Source organism: Camarhynchus parvulus, chromosome 1 (assembly GCF_901933205.1).
Source record: "Camarhynchus parvulus chromosome 1, STF_HiC, whole genome shotgun sequence".
Lineage (NCBI taxonomy): Eukaryota > Metazoa > Chordata > Aves > Passeriformes > Thraupidae > Camarhynchus > Camarhynchus parvulus.
This window is the reverse complement of record NC_044571.1, coordinates 61,496,010-61,508,161: the sequence shown is the minus strand read 5'-3', so window position 1 is coordinate 61,508,161 and position 12,152 is coordinate 61,496,010. Positions and strand designations below refer to the sequence as shown.

Below are 12,152 nucleotides of genomic sequence, written 5' to 3'. Positions count from 1 at the left end.
ATAATTTTTAGTGGTGTAAGCTGTCATTAACAACGTCTCCATTAGAATAACAACAGTTGAAGGTGGACATCAGTGAAATATTTATGTTTTAAAAATACTTGAAGAATGCTAAGTGTCTTGCATTACCTTTGTAGTCACTTCTGTATGAGTTGGTGGGTGGGAGTTTTTGGGTTTGGAGGACTTTTAGTACTTCCTGAAAGTTTCATTGTTGCTGTGGGCAGTTTTTTTCTCTCCTAAGTTTCACTTCTGTTAGACTCCAGGTTGACCTGATAGTGATGTTACAGGAACTTCTGCTGAGCTCTGTTGTTTCTGTAGTTTTCTGAGAATCTCTGTTTCAGAAGTAGTTACAGCACTGCAAGAAAAAAATGGCAATTCTGATCCCATCTGAGGGAATTCACATATTATGAATATATTTGCAATGAAGTTCATTTTTATGTAGTTCCTGTATGTAGAAAAGGGAGTAAAAGCAAATAACTTTTTTATGAAGTCGTCTTTTCTCTGACAGATATTTCCCCAAAATGCTTGTTGAATATTAGACTTAAATATCCATAAAATTAATATAAACAGAGTGAATAAATTCAATTTTCAGTAAGATTTCAGTTGCCAGGTTGGAAGCTTAAGATATTAACTGTTCATGACTTAATGAAAAAGTGTGAGAAATAGCATTGTTTCTGCTGTGAAAACCAAACAGTGGTAATGTTGTAAATCCAGTTGTAAACTCTTGGAAGTGTATGTTCATCCAATGAAAGGGCTAATACCGAACTCCTCTCTTATTTTAAAATCAATGTTTACACGTAATTAATTAAGTATATTGATTGATTTGTAAGACATTGTATTAAATAAACCCCTCTAGTATCATGCATCATTATATGAATCTGTTTCATGTGAGTTCCCCAGTTAAGTAGTGCTCTACATATTTTCACTCCTTGTGAAGACACACAGTTTTAATTTTCTTGTTATTTAAAAATAAAGTGGTTTACTTTGTTTTCCTTGCTACCTCGGATGCATGTCCATGAAAGAAGTTAAGGTGTTCTTTTTATGAAGTTTAAGAGTTGAACTTCAGGGTGGATGGAACTAACTGGAATTACTTCAGATTTGCACACAGAATTGCCACAGAATTTGGCATGAATGCCAAATTTCCTTGGTCCATTCATGCAGTGCTTAAAAGTCATGGAAATATTTATGGTTGGCATCTAGTATGCTGAATTTTATTGTTGTATTTTTCATAAATTGTTTACTAATAGATTTACTTTTTTTTTCTTCAAATAAAGACTCTGATAATGGAGATGTTAATTATGATTATGATCATGAGCTGTCTTTGGAAATGAAGCGCCAAAAGATTCAGAGAGAACTCATGAAATTGGAACAGGAAAACATGGAGAAACGAGAGGAAATAGTAATTAAAAAAGAGGTTTGTATTATGTAAATGTGAAATAAAAAAAACCCAAGTCATCAGCCACTTCATAGTCTTAAGAAGACTTTAAGTTTTTGGGCCGCAAATGCACAGTTGTGTTATGTGATAGTCAACAATTGGCACGTGTATAATTAGTAGGTGACTTGAGTACTTGAAGTATCTGATTAGTCATCCAGCACAGTAACCAAGTTTTCTCCTTTGTGAAGTCAGCTATTAAATGAGTAGGATTTAATGCATTTTAGTGATACAAAACTAGTAAGATCTGTAACAGAGAAGATAGGAAAACACAAGGCATTTCCCAATCTCATTTTCCAGCTTGCCTTGTAGTAACAGAATAGAGTGACAGAGATGAAGCTGTAGCTGTTAGAAACTCTAAAATTTTGGGGAAGACTAAAAAAAAAATCCTCTAAGGATTTTTCTTTCTTTTTGAGACAAATGGGAGTGTTAGTTGTGAGCACACTGATTTTAAACCTTAAGTTACACTTTTTGTAACATATTACAGAGTACGTCACCTTCTCTTCCTCCACACTTTATCTCCTGTCTTCCTTTCATGCTGTTCTTTGCAAACAATGTGATGAGGTTGAAGGAGAGATGTTCATGGTTCTCGTACTCTCTCACTTGCTGAATTTACATATTTGACACACATATTGGCATACAATTACACTTTTGAGCATCAATGTCTTACTGCTTCATTATATTCTTTCCCTCAAGATTTCTCCAGAGGTGGTTAGATCTAAATTGTCACCATCACCATCACCACGAAAGTCCAGCAAATCTCCAAAACGAAGATCCAGTCCCAAATCATCATCTTCAGCAAGTAAGAAAGACAAGAAAGCATCTACTGTCTCTTCACCACTTTTGGAGCAGCAGAGGTCAGTATATGGATGCCTCTTGCAAGAGAGTGAGAAGAGAACCACACTTACATTTATTACTGGAGTTTTCATAAATAATGTTTTCTGTTTTCCTTCCTTTCAGTGCCCCTGATTATATAAATTCAGGAGAAGATCTCTAAATTGTGCATTGTGAATCATCTTATGCAGATAATTGTCATACGGGTGTAGTTTTCAGTTGATTATTTTCATGGTTTACAAGTGGATCTTTTCTCTGAATCTTCAGAATCTTTGTGAGGCAGTGAGAAAATACAAATCATTGAAAATAGGAAAACATTTTTGTTTGAAACGCTGCAGCCTGTGAAGCAGCCTCTCTAAACTGAAGTGTTTAAAATTTGACCAACTGCACATTCTGTTGGTGTTGCATATTACTGTTCAAGATATAATGTGTGATTTTCAAGCAGGGAATTTCTGAGAATTCAGGAGAGGATAAGAAGTGAGGGATGCGGGGGGGGTGGAGGGAGGGCGCAGAGAAGAATTAAGGATAAAATATGTAAAACTCAGAGGATTTTAACCGGCTGCAGTGCCACCAAAGTCAATCTCCAAACCTGCTTCCAAAGTTCTTGCTGGCCACAAGATATTTTGAATTGTTGTTTGCAGCTTTTAGATAGGAAAGAAATTAATCCAGCAGTGTAACCAGACACATTTGTCTTTGGGAAAATCCCCGATTTAACCTATTTGTTAAAATCCCCTTTAAAGTAGGGACAGAACAACATTGTTTCTGCTGCAGGAATGGTATAGCATGTGTTGGTATACTACTGACATATGCAGTGATACCTAGTTGATAGGATTTATCTTAGTGGTAAATTATGCAGAAAATACATAATGTTTCATATTGTGAGATGCATACTCAAGAATGTGTAGATGCTTCATCCTGTCAGGTAGTTAACATTAAATTGAAAACATGAGTAGCTCAAGTAATTTTGTGTGTGTAGTTGGGGTATTGCATTGCAGAAATGGGAGTATAAACAAGGTACTGTATGGTTTTTGTCTTCAGATGTACACAGTTCATGTAAGGGCATTTTATCTTTGAAAACTGGTTCTGTCTGAACAAGAGCAATTCCTATTTTTGTTCACTTCCTTCAGAAAAAAAGGCTATAAATCGAGGAGCTCACCATAAATTTTTACCATCACTACTCACCTTTCTGTCAAGTTCTGCTATTGAATGGTGCTTGCTAAGGGAGTTGGTAAATCCCATCCTAAAAGCTTCAAGGCCTTTTATGTTATAACTTTTCTGTCAACATCTGAGAAATTATTGTTTGAAATAGTTGTCAGCTCTTCAATTTTATAACCCCCCCCACCCTGTTAATTTCTCTCTAGGAGTTCTAAAAGTACTCAGAGTAAAAAGAAAGGTCCTCGTACCCCTAGCCCTCCTCCTCCAGTACAAGAGGAAACTCCCCTGGGGAAAAAACACAAGGAAAAACATAAAGCAAAAGAACGTTCAGAAGAAAAGGCAAGGGACGTAAAAGAGAGAGGGCGTGACTTTGAAAGGCACAAGGAGAAAAAAGAGAAGCAGAGGTAAGTTATGTTGCATTATTAGCTTTTAACTCTAACCTTGCTTTTAAAATTATATTCTATAGAGCACTGAATAATAAGGGTGGTATTGCCTGCTTTGCCAACACCCTTTTCAGTCCTCAATGAAGTATTTTCAGTATGTTATGTAGGTGGGTTGATAGACTATAACTAACAGATTGGTAGGTTTTAATTGCATAACTTATTAAGTTTGTAAAATGCCTCTTTGAAAGCTTCATTACTTCTCAAGAATTTGGATCTTCACCAATGGAGCAGGTTGTTTGCCAAAATCTTTATTGAAGTCATTCACTGGTCTGATTGCATGCTTTTCTGAAATCTTAGAGGACTGATATCTTTGCAAGTTGTCAGTGTGCATTTAATCTCTCCCTAATCTTCAGTAGGTTAAAGTATTTTTGAGGTTGTCAAAGACTAGTGACATTTTAGAATTGCTTCACTTTTGCATATATACATATTTATATATTAAAAAAATGGTGGACTACTATGACTGTTCTATTATTTCCTGGAGCATACACGTCCACTTAAGCTGAAAGATACACGATTTGCATTTTTATGTCCTGACTTTTCTTGATGAAAGTAAGGTACATGTTGTTAAGTCGTTCTTTGTAACTGGCATAGCAGACTAAGGATTGGAAGAGCAGTGAATCATGCATTTTTAATTGATTAAATAAATTCCACCATACTTACTTGAAAGTATTTTGTTTCCCTCATGATTGCACACTCCATTACTGGAAGGAAGTCGCAAGCAGTAGAAAAGAACATTCTAGGTAGTGCTGAAAGAATCAAGACAGTACTTGTCTTATCATTGTACTATAGCCAGGTATTGCTGTGGTGACTACAGCCTTGTATTTCACTGTTGGATTTTTGTCTTTTATTTCCTCTGCATAATAAAAATGAAGTTAAAATGTCAAATCTCTGTAAGGTACAGTCAGTGAAATAGTTGAACGTTTTGATGGATTACTTTCATTCACTTGCTGCTGGGATTAGCCTTTAAAATTTGTTTGAGCTTGAAGCTGCTTAAATAGAGTTCTGATATTACAGAAATTTTTTAATAAGGTAGGAAAATATTTCTCCATTGGTAAGAATTCTGTTTTACCACCACATTAAAAGTTAGGTGAAATTACAATAAAGTTTTTTTTGTTTTACCATGTTCTAGTTTTTACAGTCTAGTGTAGCAAGAAATTTAGTGCATATCTTGCATTCTTGAGTTTTGCTAGCTTAAGGTAACTTCTTATGTGAAATCATAACAAATGACTCTGTAACATAGCTCTTGATATGGTAATCACAGGTTCTGTCTTGGAGGTGTCTGTAGTTTCCTAGAAATGTACTAATGCCATCGTAGCCCTGTTAAACAAGCTACTGTTTGTTTCCCAGGGATCCGTCTGAAAGCTCCCGTAGACAGAAACGTTCTCCTAGTCCTGCAGATCACTCTGGCAGTAATTCTTCCCCTTCCAGGGAGTACTCTCCACCTGCTGCAAGGCGAAAGCAAACCTCCCGAGCTCCAGCCAAGTCAGCCACTCACAAACATAACTTCTCACCCTCGCGCAGGTGGGAGGTCAATTCTGTGGATTTTATTTCCTTTCATACTTCTGGTTTGGAAACTTCCCCTTTTGGTTTGACTACTTGTTTGTGAGTCTGTTGTGAATGTTTGTTCCTCAAACACTTGAGCTCTGAGACTTTTTGTTTTTTGTGATGTTACTACATGGAGGGTATCTGTCACATTAAGAACACAAGTCACAGTGAAAATTTCCATTTATCTGTTCCTCTCAAATGTTTTGCCTTCAGGTAGAACTTCAGAAATCTGATATGAGATACAGTCAGTCTGTGAGCCTTTGGGAACTTTCTTCCTCCCTAACCTTGCCCTTTTTAAGAAGTGGAACATGGAAAAATATTTTACCTTTGAGATTGGAAATGGGCAGAATTTCTCTGTTCTAGAATGGGTAAAGTGATACACAGGTCCTAGTTCTGCACATCTTTCTTAAGAAGCAGGCACAACTGACTAAACAGTACTGTACAAAGCTTCTTGCAGGAAGTTTTAGGGAAGGTGTCATATCTGTTAGTTCTTGAGGCTTTGAAAAAAATGTTTTACCATCCATTAAAAATGGAGTAGTCTACTTATTTTGGCCTGAAATAGTGTAAGCTCAGTTTTAGGATGGCAGTGCTAAAAAATACTGTAGTCCCATATTAGTATAATGGAAAGCAAGGCTTTCTTATTTTCTGCACCTCTGTTGAAGGGTGAGGGAGGCTTCAGACATCATACGTATTTCTGCATGCTAATAAAGCAAGTGAAATAAAACCCATCCATTCAGCAATCCAGAGAATTGTAAGCAAATTGTTTGGCTTTTGTGGTGACTCTGTTCAGCTGGAACAACAATGGATTGTTTTATGGTAGATGTGACTGCTGGACATTTTCGCTAAATTGGATTCTTCATAGGGAAGAGAGTTCTTCCTGGAGCAGTAGTATGGAGTCTGCAAAATATCTCTTCTGTACTTTTTTCCCTGTTTTTTAACTTACTCCAGTGTCCTGGTTTCAGCTGGGGTAGAGTTAATTTTCTTCCTAGTAGCTACTGCAGTGCTGTGTTTTAGATTTAGCATGGGAACAATACTGATAACACACTGATGTTTTAGTAATGATTACCACAGTTTCTCACACCCTGCCAATGAGCAGGTGCACAAAATGCTAGGAGGGAGCATGGCCAGGACAGCTGACCTGAACTGGCCAAAAAGATATTCCATACCATGGAACATCATGTTCAGTGTATACACTGGGGGAGTTGGCCAGGAGCATCCAGTTGCTGCTCAGGGACAGTCTGGGCATCAGTTGAGGTGAGCAAATATGTTGTGCGTCACCGTTTCTCTTGGTTTTCTTTTTTTTTTCTCTCTTTTTGTTATCTCCCTTTTGATTGCTATTATTGTTACCATCATGGTTATATTTTACTTTATTTCAGTTTTTAAACTGTTCTTATCTCAACCCACAGGCTTTACTTTTTTCTCATTCTTCTCCCCACCCAGCTGCGGGTGGGTAGGGGAATGAGCAAGCAGCTGTGTGGTACTTAGCTGCTGTCTGGGGTTAAAGCATGACATCCAGTATTTTGCTCAACACTACGTCCTTGTATCAAATATTGTGCAAGGAAATGTTAAGCAGGGAAGATAAATGGGTCTTCTGCTAGAAGCAGGAAAGGGTATTTGAAATATTTTGTCTCCATACCATTGAAAGCCTTCCATGCAAGCCAATCTTGGTAACTCTGTGTCTCAAAATAATGATTTCACAGGGAAAAATAAATGTAGTCTTAGTTTAAAGACAGTAAGTCATGAAAGTATTTTGAATTCTGTCAGTCATATCTAGCCCCGACAGAATTTTTCATTGACTGCTTTGGAAGTTTTACTAGTAATTCCAGGTTATCTGTTTCATTTGCATATGAATTGTCATCTTAGAGGGATGCAGGCTACTTGTTTCCTCTGGAACACTGAGGTTTTTGAGGATATGTTCTCCAAGTATGGCTTTTTAACTCCCACTCTTCTCCTTGTCATCTCTGGAGTTTTGTGAAGTAGAAGGAAGTTGGAGTTAAGGACAGTATAAATTTCATGAGAAAAGATACTTGCAAGTTACTTTGGTGCTGATAGGGGGAAAAATATCCTACTACTGAGCCTGAAGACTTGAAGTGTGTTTTTGTCCATGTTAGTCATATTATGAGGAAATTTTTTTATTGTTGTGTAAATTGTCTTTAGTTGGTGACAGAATTTTGAAGATCAGAAATATTTTGTGTACTTTTTTTATTCTATCAGATGTGAGCTTTCCATGTTTGTGTAAATATTCACGTTGGCTAACATTTTAAGTAGGTATGCATATGGTTTTTCTGGATCTAAGAATTGTTTAAAGATCAATCCTTACAATAAAAAGTATTTAGAAGTGTATAAGGAGGAGACAGTGTTACTTTGTAAAAAAAATTTAATGCTGTTGTAAACAAAAAGTCTTAGTTACACCTCGTAAATATTATCTATAATTTTCTTACGAACTCCAAAAACAATTTTATATTGAATAAAACAATGGTTCTTGTTTGGGAATGGGAAAGAAGATAATGATTTTTTTTCTGACCCTCCTTTCCCTTCCCCTACATTCTGGTAGCTATGTAATACAATTTTGATTGGAGAAATTTTTCCTAGGCATTAAATAAATAATAATAATTTAAAGATAAGTGTATTTTGGAAACATATACTTGCCACCCTGGAGGGAAGCCAAGTTTGATGTTTTATAGAAACAGCACATATTTTCAGCAGTCAGAGGGTGGAAAATACAAAAATTATTTTAATTGCTTTTTTGTATGGTATGTCAAGAACCTTTCAAGTCAAATTATTACATGTGCCTGTTTTAACTCTTCCTTGCAGGTCTGCTTCTCCATCAGGTCAGCATCATTCTCCCATATCCTCCAGACATCACTCCTCGTCCTCACAGTCAGGCTCCTCTGTTCAAAGACATTCTCCTTCCCCACACCGCAAAAGGACTCCTTCTCCATCCTATCAAAGGACAGCCTCCCCGCCTGCAAGGCGGTCATCTTCCCCCTATCCCCCACACTCTTCCTCTCCACCTCAGAGGAAGCGAAGCCCTTCGAGACACCGCTCTCCTGCCAGAGACAAGGGAAGGCACGATCGCGATCGGACTTCACAGTCTCATGACAGGCGCCACGAAAGACGGGATGGTATGAATGAAAATAGCACTTCAGAGTCATTTTGTTTGTTTGCAAATTGCATTTTGAAACTTGATTTTCAAATTGTGGCATTGTGTGCACCCATCCCAGTGGCTAGGGGTTGAAGAAAATACTGGCTGTGTTTACTCTGGCTGTGCTGGTGATGCTGTTTGCAGGTACTGTGTAATAATGTACCCCTGGCAGAACTGCTTATGTAGGCTCAACTGATTGTAAAGGTGCTTGAAGGTATCTGTGTAGGTGTTCCTTGTGTAATGCAATGCTGGTGTCAGTAGGAAAGTGATTTTCACAGCAGGCTTCACCAAAGTAACTATTACTCTTTTCTGGGAGGTGCCCGAATCTGGTCCCCACTGATTGCTTTCTCTTGTCTCTGTAATTGACATTAAGTGAGGTGTCTGCAAAGAAACAGTCATTCCCTCTGTTTGGATAATATGTGATGAGCAAACATGCTGTTTGCCTCGAGAGACAGATTACAAAGAGTATGTATGTCAGCTCTATTTTAGACTGGCTGTAAACTTACCTTTCTATTGCAGTAATATTATAAATATGTTCCAAGACAAAACAGACCCCCAAACCCAAACTAACAGATTTCAGCAGGGCACTGGGGCCTTACAAGTGGTCTAAATACAGCACAAACGTTTTGGAAGTGTCTCTCTGTGTGTGTGTGTAGAAAATAAGAGGAATCCATGATCAGAGGAGTAATGACCCTACCTTAAAATTTTTCAAGTGCTCTTGCTCCTTAGTATGTTTGACATTTATTTTTATTATTCTTACTGTGTTTTGAATGGTTAAATATCTGTAGAGATTCATATTCAGAATAAGATCATTAAAACTTACTAAAGGTATAGATGGATAACCCAACATGATCTTGTCCTATTTATGTATTTTGATTTGCTAAGTGTATTTTGAGTATGTTGTTTTAGTGTTATTTGTGTGCTAAATATTTGCTTGCTGAGATTAAGTCAGGTATATAACATTCTTTCGAACATTTTACAGAAACAAGAGGGAAAAGAGAAAAAGAAAGAGAAACAAGAGATGATCGTGACTATGACCAAGAGCAGAGTACCTCCAGGGACCATAGGGATGACAGAGAGTCTCGTGATGGAAGAGATCGGAGGGACACGAGAGACACCAGAGATCGGCGGGAGCCACGGGAATCCAGAGACACTCGAGACTCCAGAGACACGCGGGATTATAGCAGGGACACCAAGGACAGTCGTGACCAGAGAGACTCACGCTCCACACGAGACTCCCATGACTACAGGGACAGAGAGAGTCGAGATGCTCATAAAAAGGATGACCAGTATCAGGATGACTTGCGTAGCTATGGAAGATCCCATGGCAGAGAGGAGAGCTCTCGTGCTGAAACAAGGAATGACTCCAGAAGTGACTCCAGAAATGAGAGCAGAAGTGATAGAATTGGCAGAAGTCGAGGCCGAGGACCAGAGTTATCTGACAAAGGTATTGTGTAATTTAAAATTCACATGTCCCTATCATTGCAGATTGAGCATATGCATTCATACTGCCTTGTCTGATATTTGATATGCAAATACTGCCAAATAGTTCATGCTTTTAAAGCTGTGTTCAATTCTGTTGTCATTAAATTAAAACTGTTGTTGAAATTTATAGCACTTCTGTCTTCTCCATTCATTAAAGTGGCATAACACTGGTATTCTGCCATCCCATTTTAAAACAAAGCCTAACCGTTACATCACTCTGTTTAATGTTTCTGCAACCCTAGGTTTTCCCATTGGCTACAAACACAAGAGGCTGATGTGTAGTGGAAAATTCGTAGGGGGTAGTGCATCTCAAAGCACTGGGCAGCAGGTTTCTTATGTTCTTTCAAAAACAACTGTATGTCTTAGGTGCCCAGAAACCATTTCTCACACACACCCACCTCTCCCTGCCTCACCACCCTGACCCATCTGATTTCTAAAAAGTGTGACTTTATTCTTTAAAATGGATTCTGAAGTCTGATGCATTAATAATAATTATAAAAACCAAAAATTTTAATCTATAATTTATTTTGCTTTTTCAGGCTTGTAACATTTTCATTAGGGAAATTATGTACAGTTTTTATAGGGAGAATGATCTCTGCTTTCTCTGCCTATTCTTGCTGCCCTATTAGCTTACAGCCTATTCAGAACAATTGTGAACTGGCTTTTGGACAGATACTTCTAGTCAGGAGACCTCATACTATGACCAGGGCATGAGGATTCAGAAAGTCTTGATTTTGCAGTTCGCAAATAATAATTTTAAACAGTTAAAACATATGAAATTTGAGTTGTTGGTTGAGTTTGATGTTACACTCTTCAGCCCATGAACAGCTAATTCAAATTTATTAGATGTTAGTGCATCAGTTGGTATAAAATACCAGTGGATTTCCATACATGTAGAAGCTCATGTTTTGTGTTGCTACATCTCCATTAGGAAGTCGGGGTACTAGAGGATCCCAGGCTGATGGTCACAGCAGTAGTGGGAACTACCACGACAGCTGGGAATCGAGGAGTAGCTACACTGATCGGGATCGCTATGACAGTCGGGATCAAGCAAGGGACTCCTCCTTTGAGCGAAGACACGGTGAACGGGATAGGCGAGACAACAGAGAAAGAGGTATTTCAATGTCTGGTTTTACTCATACATCTCTAGTCAACTGTACATGTATGAATGTGTGTGTTTCCCTCCTTTTTCTACCTTGTTTGCCCCCACACCAGTTCATAAATAGCTCATCTGACACCACACACTGACACTACTCCTATGCTTGACGTAAGATAACTTCTGTTGAAAGATCATTCATTGGCAGTGTATGCATGAATGCTGTCACCCTTTCTCCAGACCTATGGCTAGGTTTTGGCATCTTCTGTGTTTATTCATCCAAGTATTATTAAAAAACTAAACTTCAAGGGATCTCATTGTACAACTTCATTGTAAAATGTTTTTGCCTCCTCCTCGACTTCATGGTTCGCAGGCATGTTAAGCTTGGAGTCATGATTGCGTTTTGTTATTGATTCCGTTTGCCTGTATAGAAACATTATGCTTTTTTTCTGTAAATTGCTTGAGTGTGTTTTGGGGAAGGCCTAAACTAGACTGACAGTTGTATGGACTACTTGCTACTAAAGTAAGTGACAGTTTAAATTTATGGTTAATGCAAATATTTATTATCTGGGGAGTTTAATAGTGATGAGTGCTTTGCTATTGTCAATAATTATTAACTAAGCATTGATACAGATACCAGTGATCAGGAAAACAGCATGCAAGACTTATTTTGACATAGTATGCAGGATGTCAGACTTCTGTACCAGAAAGTGCGCTGTGTTGGCTTGGAGGAACTTAGTACCAGCTTACACTCCGGAATATATTTGTATTGCTCACCAATTAAGGGAACAGGAGGAGTCAGGGAAATTAAAATATTGAAAATTGAAAGAGGAGCTGTGAAGACTAAACACGAAATTACAGTGGGTTATTTTCTGCCTTGAATTTTGATTTACAGGTGACAGATACATTCTAGCTGGTTTGTAATTTCAGTTTTTCAAAGAGCTGTTTTGTATGCCACTTCAAAAGATACTTTTTAGCCTATTGAAACAGATCTGTTGTTGCTTGTTCCTGTGAAAGGCT

At 37.8% G+C, this 12,152-nt stretch overlaps 1 protein-coding gene across 3 annotated transcripts in view; it reads left to right on the top strand.

The window, feature by feature from the left end:
- ZC3H13 (zinc finger CCCH-type containing 13) overlaps nucleotides 1-12,152 on the top strand; it is a 45,504-nt gene that overhangs the window by 18,633 nt on the left and 14,719 nt on the right. For all 3 annotated transcript variants that reach the window (XM_030962654.1, XM_030962567.1, XM_030962735.1), the window contains 7 exons: nucleotides 1,272-1,411; nucleotides 2,126-2,286; nucleotides 3,625-3,822; nucleotides 5,209-5,382; nucleotides 8,221-8,531; nucleotides 9,534-9,998; nucleotides 10,968-11,150. In XM_030962654.1, coding sequence (XP_030818514.1) covers nucleotides 1,272-1,411; nucleotides 2,126-2,286; nucleotides 3,625-3,822; nucleotides 5,209-5,382; nucleotides 8,221-8,531; nucleotides 9,534-9,998; nucleotides 10,968-11,150 — 1,632 coding nt within the window. The remainder of the gene's footprint in view (nucleotides 1-1,271; nucleotides 1,412-2,125; nucleotides 2,287-3,624; nucleotides 3,823-5,208; nucleotides 5,383-8,220; nucleotides 8,532-9,533; nucleotides 9,999-10,967; nucleotides 11,151-12,152) is intronic.